At 39.2% G+C, this 17726-nt stretch overlaps 1 protein-coding gene across 1 annotated transcript in view; it reads left to right on the plus strand.

The window, feature by feature from the left end:
• LOC128702233 (laminin subunit alpha-like) overlaps window positions 1-17726 on the plus strand; it is a 206955-nt gene that overhangs the window by 19529 nt on the left and 169700 nt on the right. Inside the window, exons 4-9 of the mRNA XM_070102903.1 lie at window positions 1209-1305; window positions 4158-4261; window positions 5309-5436; window positions 9594-9721; window positions 14717-14841; window positions 15138-15311. Of these exons, the coding sequence (XP_069959004.1) occupies window positions 1209-1305; window positions 4158-4261; window positions 5309-5436; window positions 9594-9721; window positions 14717-14841; window positions 15138-15311 (756 nt within the window). The remainder of the gene's footprint in view (window positions 1-1208; window positions 1306-4157; window positions 4262-5308; window positions 5437-9593; window positions 9722-14716; window positions 14842-15137; window positions 15312-17726) is intronic.

Raw genomic sequence — 17726 nt, forward strand, 5'->3', positions numbered from 1 at the left:
TAGACTCAGGGTACAGAGGCTGAAGACAGAGACAGCACATAGACTGAATAACCTCTACAGTAATGTGCACCTGGAAAATCTGAGAATGGCCTTCAGGAATCTCAACAAAGTCATTTCAACATATGACAGGCCCATTTTGGAGTTTGTAGCACCAGTATGGAGCCAACACATGAGGAAGTATGTTAAGAAACTAGAAAATGTGCAGAAGCATGCAGTGAGACTAGATCCAGAGCTAACGGGGTACAAGGTATGGGGAAAGGCTTAAGGAAATGAATCTAAAGACCTTCAAGGACAGAAGGACCAGAGGAGACATAATAGAGGAACTGATAGAGTAGACAGGGACAGGCTGTTTGAGACGCAGGAAACAAGTACTCAGGGGCAACAAGTACTCGGGTTGGAAAATATAATGACCTCAACGAAGAAGTGGTGGAGGCAGACTTCATACATAGTTTTAAGAATAGGTACTTTAGGTCTCTTGAGGCTAGGAGATAGTGTGAATCTGGCAAATGGCAAGTTGAGAGGTAGGGCCAGGAGCTAAAACTCAACCCCTGCAAACATATATAGACGAGTATATATAGGTGAGCATATTGGATTGAGAGATAAGGGAGAAAGTAGAATAAATCCAATATAAGGCAGGAACACATGGGCACAATCAGAGGAAATTCTATCAACATTTATGGTCTCAGACTTGAACATCTGACTAGAAGGTATGAGAAATACTGCTAGAACAAGTGTAGAAGTCTTCAAGACAATGCATCTGCAGTGTCAGTGGACTGCCAGCAGCAACAGCCTGGTTGACCAGGAAAGCACCAGACATGCCTGGCCCAGGGTCAGGCTATGAGAGTAGAAAAACTCTAGAAATCCATCAAAGTTATATGAAGGGTATATTTCTCAGTTCAGTACCATTGAGTATCATGTATGCTATAACCATGTCTCCTCAGAATGTTTTCCCAGGGTTAATTTTTTTTAGTTTATGGACTAGTATGGTGTCTGTGTATCCAGTCTTAATCAAACTTCTTATATGGTTGAGATCTGAGTTGTGTGCTTGTGCTGTATACCCCAGTACTCTGCAGATTCTATATGATTCATTTTATTTTGATTGTATTTTAATTAATTTTATTCTTTTTTCATTTATTTTTGTTTTTAAATTTATTATTTTTTGTTTATTATTTTATACAACTATTAATTTATTTATTTATTGCTTTAAGGACTACCGCTTCAGCGAGAACAGTTTATGACACTTCTCTATTCACTTGATGGCATTTTCATTCGAGCAAATTACTGGAGTAATTCAATTGAAGCCAGGTAAGTCTTTAAATTGTCTTAAGAATTTGTTTCTCCTTTGTGAGTCAAGATAGAAATGCTCTGAGACGTATGAGTGGGCCTTGAGAATGGTCAAATATATATGCCTGGTGTTCCAACTAAAAATGGCTATTTCTTTAACCATGCACTTCACAGTCAAATTTGCTCAGAAACCACCGACTTGAGGATTTGATTGTTGTAACTCTGTCATTTTTACCAGAATGCAAATAATGTTGAGGATTTTATTAATTTATTTTTATTTGTCCTTATTCGGAGGCAAATGGCATTTTTGACCTGATGAGCTGTTGGAGTATGAGCAAGGTAATATTTTGTGAAGGGATTCAGGGAAACTGGTTAGCCAGACTTAAGTCCTGGAGGTGGGAAGTACAATGCCTGCACTCTAAAGGAGGGGTTTGGGATATTTGCTGATGAATTAGACACATGTGCAACACTAGGGTATCTTTATTGAGGAAACATTTCGCCAAGTGTTGCACGTGTGTCTAATTTGTCAACACGTCAGTTCTCTGAACCATTCATCTACAGGATATATGCTGTTTGGAGTGACATCTAAACTGTTGTATCTATGTGCCTCTGGCAAGACTGATAGTGTGAATGATGGTGATTTTTTTTTTTTTTTTTTTGAGGGGAGGGTCACCCTGCCTTGGTGGGAGACGGCCAGTGTGTTAAGAAAGAAAGGACAATATAACTGTTGTCTCAATGCAGGCAACTTGCATTTTCTATAGAAACCTGCTCATGGGACCCATGGGGGCTGCTGCACTCATTTTGAGAATTTCTTATATAGACTGAAGGTAACTCATGTATAATAGCACATAATGTAGGCACTAGGATATATATATTCCATTTTTAATTTGCAGGGGGTGGGGGATGAGCTCTGTCTCTTGGGTGTGGAATCTGTTGAGCAATGGGAAATTAATGTTCTTAGGTATGAACCATTTTTTTTTTTCACACTGGCCGTCTCCCACCGAGGCAGGGAGACTCCCCCCCAAAAAAAAAGAAACAATTTCACCATCATTCACACTATCACTGTTTTGTCAGAAGCACATAAATACAACAGATTAGCTGTCACTCCAAACAGCAAATATCTGAATCCCCTCCTGTAGAGTGCAGGCAGTGTATTTATCACCTCCAGGACTCAAGTCCAGCTAACCAGTTTCCCTGAATCCCTTCACAAAATATCAGGGTGAACCCCCGTATAGCCTACAATACTGGTGCTGGAATTGTTCTCAGCTAACCTACAAATTGAACATAAGCCAAATTACATTCTAGTCTGTTCTGGAGCATTATGGAGTCACAAATGATCACTGGAACATCTAGTTCACTTTCTGTTTGTTATATAATTGTGAACAGTGACCAGAAATTATTATTTTGTCAACATAAGAACATAAGAAAGGAGGAACACTGCAGGAGGCCTGTTGGCCCATACTAGGCAAGTCCTTTACAATTCATCCCACTAACAAAACATTTGCCCAACCCAGTTTTCAATGCCACCCAAGAAATAAGCTCTGATGTGAAAGTCCCACTCAAATCCAACCCTTCCCACTCATGTACTTATCCAACCTAAATTTGAAACTACCCAAAGTCCCAGCCTTAATAACCCAACTAGGTAGACTGTTCCACTCATCAACTACCCTATTTCCAAACCAATACTTTCCTATGTCCTTTCTAAATCTAAACTTATTTAATTTAAATCCATTACTGCGGGTTCTCTCTTGGAGAGACATCCTCAAGACCTTATTAATATCCTCTTTATTAATACCTATCTTCCACTTATACACTTCGATCAGGTCTCCCCTCATTCTTCGTCTAACAAGTGAATGTAACTTAAGAGTCTTCAATCTTTCTTCATAAGGAAGATTTCTAATGCTATGTATTAATTTAGTCATCCTATGCTGAATGTTTCTGACGAATTTATGTCCATTCTGTAATACGGAGACCAGAACTGAGCTGCATAATCTAGGTGAGGCCTTACTAATGATGTATAAAACTGCAGTATGACCTCTGGACTTCTGTTGCTTACACTTCTTGATATAAATCCCAGTAATCTATTTGCCTTATTACGTACGCTTAGGCACTGCTGTCTTGGTTTAAGGTTGCTGCTCACCATAACCCCCAAGTCCTTTTCGCAATCTGTATGGCTAAGTTCTACATCATTTAACTTACAAGTACTAGGGTTATGGGCACTCCCAAGCTTCAGAACCTTGCATTTATCTACATTGAACTGCATCTGCCACTTTTCTGACCAAGAATAGAGTTTGTTTAAATCCTCCTGAAGTTCCATAACATCTACGTTTGAATTAATTATCCTACCTATCTTTGTGTCATCGGCGAATTTGCTCATATCACTAGTAATTCCCTCATCAAGATCATTGATATATATTATAAACAACAACGGGCCCAAGACTGATCCCTGTGGAACGCCACTTGTTACAGATCCCCACTCAGATTTAACCCCATTTATGGACACTCTCTGCTTCCTGTCAGTTAGCCATGACTCGATCCACGAGAGCACTTTTCCCCCAATGCCATGAGCTACCACTTTCTTTAACAGTCTATGGTGTGGAACTCTATCAAAAGCCTTACTAAAATCTAAGTAAATAATATCAAATTCTTTATCGTGGTCAGCAGCCTCAAAAGCTTTACTGAAGAAAGTTAATAAATTAGTTAGTCTAGTTAGTTGTCTAAGCTAATCTATTTCTTTTCCTCCTATTTAATATAGACAGCTTTTTTTTTTTATTTTCTATACACAGTATTTTAATTTAAAGAGTTTGATATAAAAATATAATTTTAAGCAGACAGAATGATCATGTTACTAACACGAAAAACTCTCTGTGCAGGTTGTTTAATACCAGCATTGATATACCAACTACTGATTGGCCTGGATCTAGCTCACGTCAGGCACTTTCTGTGGAACGATGCCAGTGTCCGGTTAATTATGAAGGTATGTTAAGGAAGACCACCTTGGAAATATTTTTCTTCTAAATTAGGTCTTGAATCATCAGTACTGTGAGAATGTTAGTGAGGTATGTTGTAGAATGTGATACATATAATATTGTATATTATATGTGGTACAGTAGGGCCCTGGCTTATATGGTTTCACAGTTATGACACTGGCATTTTGCAACCAACTACTTACTTATGATAACTGATCTATTCTTCCAACACTGAGGCACCTATTATTATATTCTTAAGTATGAATTATATTTTTCATGGATTATTTTTACCCATAAATATATATATTTTTATGAAGAATTAGGATGGAAATGCTGGCAGGATGCATTGTTCCCACGTTTTTGTGTACGTACTTGATAACCAATAAAAGCTTCCCCATATATAGTATCTTTGTGCCATATTACTTATCAACACAAGAAGCCACAGTTGTAAATTAAGATACAGATGCCAAAGAAATCTGTAAAATACAGTGGACCCCTGCTAAACGATCACCTCCCAATGCGACCAATTATTTAAGTGTATTTATGAAAGTGCGTTTGTACATGTATGTTTGGGGGTCTGAAATGGACTAATCTACTTCACAATATTCCTTATGGGAACAAATTCGGTCAGTACTGGCACCTGAACATACTTCTGGAATGAAAAAATATCATTAACCGGGGGTCCACTGTATTTCTTTTAAAATAGTGGTAGATTATTGGGATCAAAGAAGAAACTTGATAAAACTAGAGTACATATATGATTAGCACTGAAGGTGGGATACTACGAGCAAGGCTCTGCTGCTGTAGCTGCAAACAGGTTTAATCATAGAATTTCAGGTGAGTTAAAGCTATAAGTATAGAGATATTTATTACTTTACTCCTTTAAAATTTTAAAGTGCCAAAAATGGATAAAATATCTAGGGATGACCCAAGACAAGGGACACCTTACAGTTAATAGAGGATTCCATGGAGCAACCAGCTATGAAAGATAGGTGCATTTTTATGATGCGTGGATTAAGGTTTGAACTAAAAAAATTTAATTCATTATACTTCAGGTTTATCGTGTGAGGATTGTGCCCAAGGTTATTACCGTGCCCAGCGTGGACCATATGGTGGTTACTGTGTTCCTTGTCAGTGCAATGGTCATGCTGACACATGTGATAAACAAACAGGAAAATGCTTGGTATGTCTTTGTTTATATAAAGAATTTTCTGTTCTGTGTGATAGAAAAATGTTGTTACTTGAGTGATGTGAATAGTGTTTCATTATAGAAATTTGTGTTTTGTATAATTAAAGCATGCTAAAAGAATACCTTATTTTTGTTTAAAACTAAGTATAGTACTTTGGTCATTGTATTAATAGTCCTAAGAACATATTGTTATACTAAAGATATTTTCACAGATAGCAAGTTTCCTATATATTATAGGTAAGATTAGATTGATTTTATTCTCTTCTGAGCAAATTTCTTTTGAGTTGAAGGAAGCTGTATTATGAAATGATCACCTTCTCTTCTCAAACGCTTGGGTATATTGTGATGAATTCGAGGACCATGTTGTATTGCAGGTGTTGTTACCTGGTACTTCATTATGAGTTGTCTGACAACAGACAAACAAAATTCACCATACGGTGGTCTGTTACCAGTCTTTATTTGGTACATATTATATGCATTCAGCATTGAAATGTCCATGAGATGGAAGAAAAGTTTCATGTACCACTTGTAACTCTTACGAACACAGTCAACAAAACCAATCTGCATGTCACACTTGTCAACCAAGCGCATGTTTTGTGTATAATCAATCACTGTCACTGGTTTTCGAATACGTTCATTAGTCACTCGATCAACTTTGCCACTGTCTTGCATTTCATTACGGTGAATGGTTGTCAACAATGTGACATCTCGTTTGTCATGCCACCGTAATGCCATGATGTCATTGGCAGTAAACACCTGCACGTCATCACCACGAACACCTGCGTTGAGCCTGGGCATATGTTTACGATTAGAACGCACTGTGCCACACACATCTGTCTTGTTCACTCGCATGAAATCACTGAGTAATGGGCTTGTGTACCAGTTATCGGTATATAATGTATGGCCCTTACCAAGATAAGGTGCCTGTGTGAGGACTAGAGGTTGAAAAAGTATAGATCATCATGTGACTGCTTTGTTTAGTACCTTTGTAGCCAGCCCCCATCCAGCAAGTGCTGTAGAATATTTTGTTCTCTACCTATCCACTTAAACAGGATATTATATTCATGGGGAAGTGCTAAACTTATAGGGGTCATACAGCACCAAGGTAATTGAAGACTGTTCAGGCTTAATCCAAGGAAGAGCATGGAGGCTCCAATTTCTTGGATTAAGTCTTTTGCCTACATGTTCACCTGTGAAGGGCCTGCTCCTTAGTGTGTTGAAGAATCTCTCTGTGATTGTATAGATAGAGTACAGTCACTGCTGTGACGTAATGTATTTCATGTTGAGACTTTGTTGGAACATGAAAATGTTTTGCAAGGTTTAGCATGCAATCATTTTGTTGCATTCAATTAAGCTGTGATCTTGCAAAAAAGGTCTGACCTTGCAGAAGTAATTCCTGGTGCACTAAGTCTTCATCATAAAATGTCACAGGACTGATTGCACCCTCATACCTACCCTCTCAAGAGGGGACAGCTTGAGGTGCTGGAAGGTATTATGTATGTTGGTGATGTCATGATGGAGCGGCACAAATAAGAAATGCATATACTATTGATTTTTCAATTATTTTCCGTTCTTAGGTCAATATTGTGTCTTCTTGTCTCTTCTTATCAGCCAGCAAAGTTATTTAGTTTTTCCTTCCTCCATATTGAACTGGCACTAGTTTCAACTTCTCATGAATATGCTATACACATGGAAATGTATATACTGTACTCTGTATTTTCCCATATGTGGAGTGAGCAGTGGTGAAAGTGTTTCTTCTTTTTAGGGTCACCCTACCTCGTTGGGAGATGACCGGTGTGTTAAAAAAAAAAAATCTAGTTTATCCATAGAGTGTACTTGTATATATTATTCAGCTCTGTATGATAGAGCAGTAAAACCATACCTCTTTGTTATTACAGATGCAGAGCTTAGCTTGTTAGTGTCTCATCCTTGGTATTATTTAGTCATAAAGTGTTTTAAGGTTCCCAGAGGTTATAGCACCTCCACCCTCCAAGGACTACCTTGCTTCAGGTGAAGGGCTCTTGATTCAGGGAATCAGAACTACTCTTCCCTGCCTTTACTCATACCTGATTAATTTGCATCCCTCCCAGTCTTAAGGTGCTATATGATCCTCATGGGTTTACTGCTTTCTGGGTTTACTGTATCTTTCTGTGAAAAAAATTATAGAGTCCTTTTGGTAACTTTACATTATAATTATTGTCTCTTGTGTCAGTTGATAGGTCTGAATGTTTTCTTTTTCAATGTTTTGCATCTTTTTGTAATCTTGAATGTGGTAACAAGTCTCTTCTTTTCCTCCTAGTAGCTGAAAATGATATATCCAATAGGTTCAGCCTTTTTTCTTTTTAACACACTGGCAGTCTCCCACCAAGGCAGGGTGACCCAAAATTGCAAACTTGCTTCTGATCATCATTTCCTTCATTATTTTTGAGTGTGGATAATGATATTCTTGCAGCTGCATATTGGTCTCCCCAGACTTTAACATGATCATCTCATTGAAAAGCACATAGCACTTCTCCGTGAATTACCAGGCTTTCTTTTTCTTACATGTTGATAGATTATCTCTGTCATCACAGAACACACATACTTTGTTTTTTATTTTTAATTCAACACCCTGACACACCTACTCTGTTTATCTTCCTTTCTGAAAATCTCAACTTTATTGTATGTTCTTTTGAATTTTGTTTAACACTGTTAGATCAGAGTGAGTGGAGACTTATTATTTCTAGGATTTGGTGTGCTGTTAGAGAGTGAGCAAGATAACATTTATGAAGAGATTTAGTGAAATGATTTAGATAAATGATTTAGATAAATGATAAATGATTTAGATAAATGATAAATGATTTAGATAAATGATAAATGATTTAGATAAATGATTTAGATAAAGAAAAATTGCATATCACATTGGGGAGGAGGAGTATGGAAGAAGTGAATGTTTTCAGATACTTGGGAGTTGACGTGTCGGCGGATGGATTTATGAAGGATGAAGTTAATCATAGAATTGATGAGGGAAAAAAGGTGAGTGGTGCATTGAGGTATATGTGGAGACAAAAAATGCTGTCTATGGAGGCAAAGAAGGGAATGTATGAAAGTATAGTAGTACCAATACTCTTATATGGGTGTGAAGCTTGGGTTGTAAATGCAGCAGCGAGGAGGCGGTTGGAGGCAGTGGAGATGTCCTGTCTAAGGGCAGTGTGTGGTGTAAATATTATGCAGAAAATTCGGAATGTGGAAATTAGGAGAAGGTGTGGAGTTAATAAAAGTATTAGTCAGAGGGCTGAAGAGGGGTTGTTGAGGTGGTTTGGTCATTTAGAGAGAATGGATCAAAGTAGAATGACATGGAGAGCGTATAAATCTATAGGGGAAGGAAGGCGGGTTAGGGGTCGTCCTCGAAAAGGTTGGAAGGAAGGGGTAAGGGAGGTTTTGTGGGCGAGGGGCTTGGACTTCCAGCAGGCGTGCATGAGCGTGTTCGATAGGAGTGAATGGAGACAAATGGTATTTGGGACCTGACGATCTGTTGGAGTGTAAGCAGAGTAATATTTAGTGAAGGGATTCAGGGAAACCGGTTATTTTTATATAGCTGGACTTTAGTCCTGGAAATGGGAAGTACAATGCCTGCACTCTAAAGGAGGGGTTCAGGATATTGGCAGTTTGGAGGGATATGTTGTGTATCTTTATACGTATATACTTCTAAGCTGTTGTGTTCTGAGCACCCCTGCAAAAACAGTGATTATGTGTGAGTGAGGTGAAAGTGTTGAATGATGATGAAAGCATTTTCTTTTTGGGGATTTTCTTTCTTTTTGGGTCACCCTGCCTCGGTTGGAGACGGTCGACTTGTTAAAAAAAAAAAGAAATAGTGAATCCAGTTAGCTGGGTTTGGAGCTCTGGGTGTAAGAACTACAGTGTCTGCACTCTGAAGGGGGGTTGTGGGTGTCCTCAGACTTGTGGCAAAATAGATATTGAATGAATGAGGGTGAATTTTTTTTTATGTTAGGTCACCCAGTCTTGGAGGGAAAATGCTGGTGTTGCAGAAAAACAAGATAGTTGTGAAAGCTTTTTGTAGAAAGTTCTAAATAAACTTATTGATTACTTAAACTTGTGTGCATTATTGGCATGTATTCGTAGGCTTTTTGATTTGTTTTTTATAATTGCAGAACTGCCAGCATAATACAGTTGGTGACCATTGTGAGATGTGTGCTTCAGGGTACCATGGGCGTGCCACACAAGGTACTCCCTATGACTGTCTTATCTGTGCCTGCCCAATGCCATCCATTACTAACAAGTAAGTATGAGGAAGCTTCTCTGTCTGCCAGTCTCATCTACATGTACAAACAATCTATTAGAATAAACCTTACCCCGGCCGGGATTGAACCCACGGTCAGAGTCTCAAAACTCCAGCCCATCGCGTTAGCCACTAGACCAGCTAGCCACAATAAGATTCGTCCAACTAGGCATATTTCTACACCATAGGAAGGTTAGCACAGGCACTACTGTGACCACAAATGCAAGTTTTTACCGACGAATCTCCGGCTAGCATGGCCTTGACGAACTCTAGCTCAAGTCCCTTCACTGCCGTGGGTTCAATCCCGGCCGGGATATGGTTTGTTTGCAATCGTGTCATTACGATTTCGTGAGTCATATTAGAATAAACTGGTTAGGGGAATAAATACAGTAAACCCCAGTTATAACAGATTAATAGGGGGGTTATCTGAGTTTGTTAAACCAGAGTGTTAAAAATAGCAAAATAAGCACTAAAATACTCTCCTGTATACTTTTTACATAATACTGTACACACACTTTACAGATACATATACAGAAATAAATATGGAAAATAAACGAGTTGAAAGTACAATTTACACAGCAGATTGTCCCCATTATTTCAAAATTTCATTATATCGAGGGTTTACTCATATTTTTTTTAACACCTACCATTTCTCACCAAGGTAGGGTGACCCAAGAAAGGAAATATATTCACCATTATTCATTCAGTAGCTGTCATGCCAGAGAGGTGTAGACATCACAATTCAAATACATTACAGTGGACCCCCGCATAACGATATTAATCCGTTCGTGAGAGCTCATTGTTATGCGAAATTATCATTATGCGAATGAATTTTCCCCATAAGAAATAATGGAAATCAAATTAATCCGTGCAAGACACCCAAAAGTATGAAAAAAAAAATTTTACCACATGAAATATACATTTTCCTAAACACAAAGAGAAGGATACATGCACAATAGTAGAGTAGTACATGCACAATATATATTGTGCATGTACTACTCTACTAAATGAAGAATAAATGACACTTACCTTTATTGAAGATGCAGCAATGACTGATGAGACACTGTGTCCTGGGAGTGCCTTTTCCTCCTGAGTACTGTAGGTCCTGTTTGGCATTTTCTTCCAGATCAGGCCTTATCACACTGTGTATGCCACTACGATTCTTAAATCTCTCAAACCAACCTTTGCTGGCTTTAAATTCACCAATATGAGCACTAGTTCCAGGCGTTTTTCCCTGTTCACCTGGGTGTTAGTTGACTGGTTTGGGTTGCATCCTGGGAGACAAGATTAAGGACCCCAATGGAAACAAGTTAGACAGTCTTCGATGACACTGACTTTTTTGGGTTATCCTGGGTGGCTAACCCTCTGGGGTTAATTGTTTTTGTATTCTCAATAAGCCACACCAACAACAGTGCTACAGCAGCAGCAGCAGCAGCAGCTGACAGTGCTACAGCAGCAGCAGCTGATGGTGGTACAACAGCAGCAGCAGCTGACAGTGCTACAGCAGCAGCAGCTGACAGTGCAGCAGCAGCAGCAGCTGACAGTGCTACAGCAGCAGCAGACGGTACTACAACAGCAGCAGCTGATGGTGGTACAGCAGCAGCAGCAGCAGCAGCTGACAGTGCTACAGCAGCAGCAGACAATGCTACAGCAGCAGCAGACGGTACTACAACAGCAGCAGCAGCTGACGGTGGTACAGCAGTAGCAGCAGCAGACAGTACTACAGCAGCAGCAGCAGCTGACGGTGGTACAGCAGCAGCAGACGGTACTACAGCAGCAGCAGCAGCTGACGGTGGTACAGCAGCAGCTGATGGTGGTACAGCAGCAGCAGCAGCTGACAGTGCTACAGCAGCAGCAGCAGCTGACAGTGCAGCAGCAGCAGCTGACGGTGGTACAGCAGCAGCAGCAGCTGACGGTGCTACAGCAGCAGCAGCAGCTGACAGTGCTACAGCAGCAGCAGACAATGCTACAGCAGCAGCAGACGGTACTACAACAGCAGCAGCAGCTGACGGTGGTACAGCAGTAGCAGCAGCTGACGGTGCTACAGCAGCAGCAGCAGCTGACAGTGCTACAGCAGCAGCAGACAATGCTACAGCAGCAGCAGACGGTACTACAACAGCAGCAGCAGCTGACGGTGGTACAGCAGTAGCAGCAGCTGACGGTGCTACAGCAGCAGCAGCAGCTGACAGTGCTACAGCAGCAGCAGCAGCTGACAGTGCTACAGCAGCAGCAGCAGCTGACAGTGCTACAGCAGCAGCAGACGATGCTACAGCAGCAGCAGACGGTACTACAGCAGCAGCAGCAGCAGATGGTACTACAGCAGCAGCAGCAGCTGATGGTGGTACAGCAGCAGCAGCAGCTGATGGTGCTACAGCAGCAGCAGCAGCTGACAGTGCTACAGCAGCAGCAGCAGCAGCAGCAGTTGACCATGGTACCACAGTATTTCGATAATATTTCTCACCCTTTTTACCACAGGGTTGGCACTAGAAGCTTTCTTGGGGCCCATGGTCACTTATTTTGCAGATAAAATCACCAAAAACACTGTAATAATACGAAATGTTCCGATTGTATGCTTGGGCGTTACCGTGGAGGCTGGCTTGTAAACAATGCCACCGGCGGAACATGTGAGGCTGGCTCAGGCCGCATATTAGACGCGTCTCGGACAAATAGTGTTGAGCGGGTTTTTTAGCGGACTGCGAGGCAAAATCTTAGCGATAAAATGTATCGGTATGCGGATTTAACGTTATGTGATGCCAACGGTATGTGGGGGTCCACTGTATAACTATTGTATTCTTAACCCTTTTAGAGTTCAGACCCCTGATCTGAAACTTCAGGGTCCAAGAATTTAAAAAAAAAATTATTTTTTCTTATGAAATGGTAGGGAATCTTTTTCTGAAGGTAATAAAACAAAAGTACGAAATTTGATGGAAAATTGGTGAAATTAGGCTTTCGCAAATTTTGCTGCATCAGCGATATGTACGCATCGGCAATTTTGCCCACTTTGACTCCTATTTTAAGCCAGTTACTTTGTTCTAATCAACCAGATCCTTAGCTATTTTGCTAGTATCCCTTCTATTTTATCGATTGAGCACTAGAAACCACTCAATCAACTATTTCAACTACCCAATAAAGTGATGAGAATTGGTTATTTGGTCAATTTCACACAAAGGTCAAAACATTCTACTTTCAAAATAGTGTTCAGAATAAACAGTGCAGGCATTTCTGGCACTAAAATAACATTTCCTCTGTTTATTAGTTATGTTTCCAGGCTTTACAGATGAATTCCACAAATTCGCTGTTTTAGTCTGAAAACACGGTCGCAGTTTTTTTTTCTCATGTACTGCAAGATTTTTTTTTATGTGGTGCACACTTACCACAAAGATGCATTCTCTCTTATCTAGGCACAGATTTACCGTTCACAGATTATCTGAGTGAGCTGAGCTCATGGTGTAGAACTGGGATAGGAGACTGGTGAGGTATTGTAGCCTACACTGTTCTCAGAGAGACAGGTGAGTTATTGTAGCCTACAATATTCTGGGAGAGACAAGTGACGTAGTGTAGCCTACACTGTACAGGGATATGAGAACAGAAGTGCAGTAGATTGTCATATTACACAGATTTATTTTGCACGTTTTGGTTATTACACTATTGAAAAATTGCGGCACAATTTTATACACTTCGTAAAATTAACTTCACACAGTTCGGTTTGCGGAGGGAAAAAAATTTGGAGCATTGCCCATGGGATATTTCCCTGGTTCAGACCACCGCCTGGCTGTGGGTGAGACCACTGTCTCCATGAGGCTGCAAAGAATCACTTCACCTTGCTCCTTTGCAGTAATGCATCAGGTGATTTCAAGTGATAGCTTGTGGTTATTTACTGCTCTAAGAATCCTCGTGCTTTGAAAGGTGTATATAAAAACACCTTACTAGTAATTTGGTGGACAAACCAGTCAGCATGGATGATAAAGTAAATATTTACTGACTGGTTTAAGCATCATTTTATTCCTGAAGTCAAGTTTTACCTGCAGTCAAGGCTCTCTTAATTCTTGATAATTCCTGTACTCATCCAGAAGTTTTGCTGGATATAACCCCACATGTAAAAGTTGTATTTTTATCTCCAAATACAACTTCTTTAATGCAACCACTGTATTGGGGAGTTAAGTCATTCAGGTGTAACTGCACAAGGAAAGTGATGAAAAAGCTAATTGCAACAATGGACTCTGACTCCAACCTAGCAGTACCAAGCTTTTGGAATAATGCATAATGTACTGAAGGGTAAAAGAAGCCAGAGATCCATTACAGAATTTATGCACACTCCAATACAGCCATCGGCTTTAGTACCAGAATGTCAACCATCCACTTCTGCTGACCACCAACAACCATCCACCTCAGCCCAGTTGAGCCACACCATGTATCTCCACTCTCTTCACAATCACTGATATACACCAGCAACCACAATTTAAGGTAAATAATATTATTTCTGTTGCATTTTTAGTCTTAAGCAACAAAAACAACATTATCATTTTTATTTTTGTAAGATCTGGATGTCTAAAACAAGTTGTTTGGCTTTTGGGGGGACACTGGAACGTAACCCAGTTTTTTCCATAAGTTCTTCAGTTTATATAACATGGACTTTTATCTAACATGGCATTTTCAGGAGCGTAACTACCGTGTAATATGAGGGTCTACTGTACCTCCATTGAGCAGTCTCGTGACATTCAGTCATATCTGTTTCTTAGTATACATTCTCCTTGTTAACTACTGTATTTATTTTTTTATACCTAAGAATATATGGTATACCAATTTCACTTAGTCCATTTTCTTTCCTTTTGTAAATGTGATTAGACTGTTTTACCTGTGATCTATAATGAAGTAATTTTTTCTTTTAACACATCGGCCGTTTCCCATCGAGGTAGGGTAACCCAAAAAGAAAGAAAAAAAAATTAATTGTGTCAGCCACTGTAATAGAATATAATATTGTCTCCTTTTTTTCAGTTTTGCAGTCAGCTGCGACTTTGTGGATGATGCTTTCTCCATTAGATGTGACTGTCATGAGGGCTATATTGGTGACCGTTGCGAGCGCTGTGCTGCAGGCTATTATGGTCAGCCAGAAGTTTTAGGTATGGACATGAATGAATAAATTTGACTCTAATGTATGTACTTAAAAACTATCACATCTGTGTTGTGGAACATATTTAATTAACATAAGCTTTGATTACTGTGTGTATGAATACACTCATCATTATTTGGCTTCTTTATGCCATTAAATGTTGTAACCATGAATACATTCATCATTACTTGGCTCTTTTATGCCATAAAGAGTTATAACCTTGAACACACCATCACTACTTTGTTTCTTTGTGCCATTAAATCTTGTAACCATGAATACTCTCATCATTACTTGGCTTCTTTACAGGTGACAAGTGTGAGCCATGTGAATGTAATGACAACATAGATATCAATGATGCCTACGCCTGTGATGACATCACTGGACGGTGTTTGATTTGCCTCAACAACACTTATGGCAATTCCTGTGAACGGTGCTCTCCTGGATTTTATGGTGATGCCATCACCCTTAAAAATTGTGAAAGTAAGCTAATTTTTGTTTAATTAGAGTTGCTTAAAAAAATTAATAAATTTTTACATTAATATGAGATGCTTTTACTCTGTTGTGGTGAAGGTAATAATCAGTATTCAGGTTTGTTGCATTTATAAGCTAGCCCAGGAGGTAAGAGGATAACCACTTTGGTAGGTATGATGTGTCAATGTGAAGTATAATAATACATGTCTGGGGTTGCCTGAATTATGAAAAATTATGGACCTTCACGTCTTTCCTTTTTGCATTTTATATCTTTTTCCCTATCACTTGCTTTGACTCCATCCAAGTCTATATTCTTTTATGGTGTTTTATCTTCCCATATGTAATGCATCCTGTAGTTTTCTCCCATCTCCTGACTTTCATAATTTTGAATGATTGATTTGTCTTACTCCTAGTGTGTGTTGTAAATAATTAAAACCATTGATTCCTAATATCTCATCCTCTAAGTTCAAAGATGCATTCTTTACACTATTAAAGGTTGTATCTCGTTAGGTCCCTTGTCATGTAAGAGTTCAGGGTATATAATGAACTTACGGACTTTTGATGGTTCGACATTTCCAATCGTGAGCTCTTGCTGGCAGAATTGTTCATCTGCATTATGGACTGACAAGATGTTTTCTTTAACCCACAATCATGCATCTGGCTCTTATCTTCCCTGTATGTTGCTGGTAACAGTACATCATGAAATTCTATGTTCTATGTATTAGTTACACCAGCCTCATACAATGTCATCTTCTGGAGGAGTACTCAACAATACTCTGCAAAAATTCTCAGGTCATGCTAGCACTCCAACATAAATTTATTAACAGTTTCATTTTTTATTCATTTATTAATCTGACATGTGTCAGTAATATGCATACTTGTCATGCATACCAGCTATGTATGCTCGCAGGCATTAAGATGGTTAGGATATGGTAAGGGTCACATCTTGACCAGAGCATTTCAAAGCCCACTTGAGTGGGCAGATCAGATACCAGCAAGGCAGGATGTGGGAAGATGGCTTATCACTCTTATCAATAAAGAAGACTTAACACAAGATGAAGTATTAATTTTAATCCATGCTCATTTTGCCCACTTTCCTATTATGTTTGCACTTTTAACAAGGGTTCTTTGTATGATTTTTAAACTGGCAGTGATTTGGTACACCATATGTGACCCTCTTGTTATCTTTGTATTGTACCAGAGAGAATGTAAAGAAGGGGGTTTGGCTTATCTGGGATCTGAGAGCTTGTGAGTCTCATTCATCTGTATATTGAATATAACTAGGCTCAGTGTTCTATTTGTTTTGTAACTGAATGGATAACAGGCATAAAAAGTATTGTGACTATGACTTATGTTCATATCAGAGAATTTTTGCGTGAACCTAGATTTGAAAAACTGTCAAACTTTACATTACCAGTTAGATTTTAAATTATTATTTACAGATTTTTAAGCTAATGGTGATTATTATTTGCACTATTCTTTCTTTCAATGCACCAGCTGTATTCCACTGAGGCGGGTTGGCTCAAAAGGATAAACGAAAGTTTCTGCTTTTAAATTTATTAATATATACAGGACAAGGGGTTACTAGCCCCTTCTTCCCGGCATTTTAGCCATCTCTTACGACACACATGGCTTATGGAGGAAGAATTTTGTTCCACTTCCCCGTGGAGATAAATAAGGGGAAATAAACCAGAACAAGAACTAATAAGAAAATAGAAGAAAACCCGGAGCAGTGCATATATATGTGCTTGTACATGCATGTGTAGTGTGACATAAGTGTAAGTAGAAGTAGCAAGACATACCTGAAATATTGCATGTTTATGAGACAGAAAGACACCAGCAATCCTACCATCATGTAAAACAATTACAGGCTTGTAGTACCTCCCTGGGCGGTTGCTCTCTACCAACCTACTACAGGTCCTCCATCACAAATCCGGCATCATTGGGACCTGTAGTGTGCCGGATTACTGAGTTTGCCGAATTACAGAGTGGTTAGGTTAGAATACACTTAATAAAATTGACCAACTTGACTTAAACAGTTCATTGAACATCGGCAAAAATCAAACATTTCTGCTACTTTGAGCTCAATTTCAAGGTACTTTTCATTATGAAAGCAATCAAAATCATGTCTATTTCTGTAATATATCTTCCATTCTATCAAATGAGTCCAAAAAATGAGAATACAGCCATAAAACCATACGAAAATATACTACAAAGAGGCGGCTAATGGCTGAGAAGTGAACTCCCTTATTTATTGTCCGTCTTTTTTATTTTTGTTGTAAGTTAAGAAGCATCTTTCCATCATACATTGCCCAAGTTTCAATGAGATAGCCCAACAAACAACCGAGAAAAAAAAAATGTTTACCAAAAATCATATATGGCAAGCCCAAGCCAGGTACTGGAAATAAGTCACTTTGTCTGACT

Source organism: Cherax quadricarinatus, chromosome 83 (genome assembly GCF_038502225.1).
Source record: "Cherax quadricarinatus isolate ZL_2023a chromosome 83, ASM3850222v1, whole genome shotgun sequence".
Lineage (NCBI taxonomy): Eukaryota > Metazoa > Arthropoda > Malacostraca > Decapoda > Parastacidae > Cherax > Cherax quadricarinatus.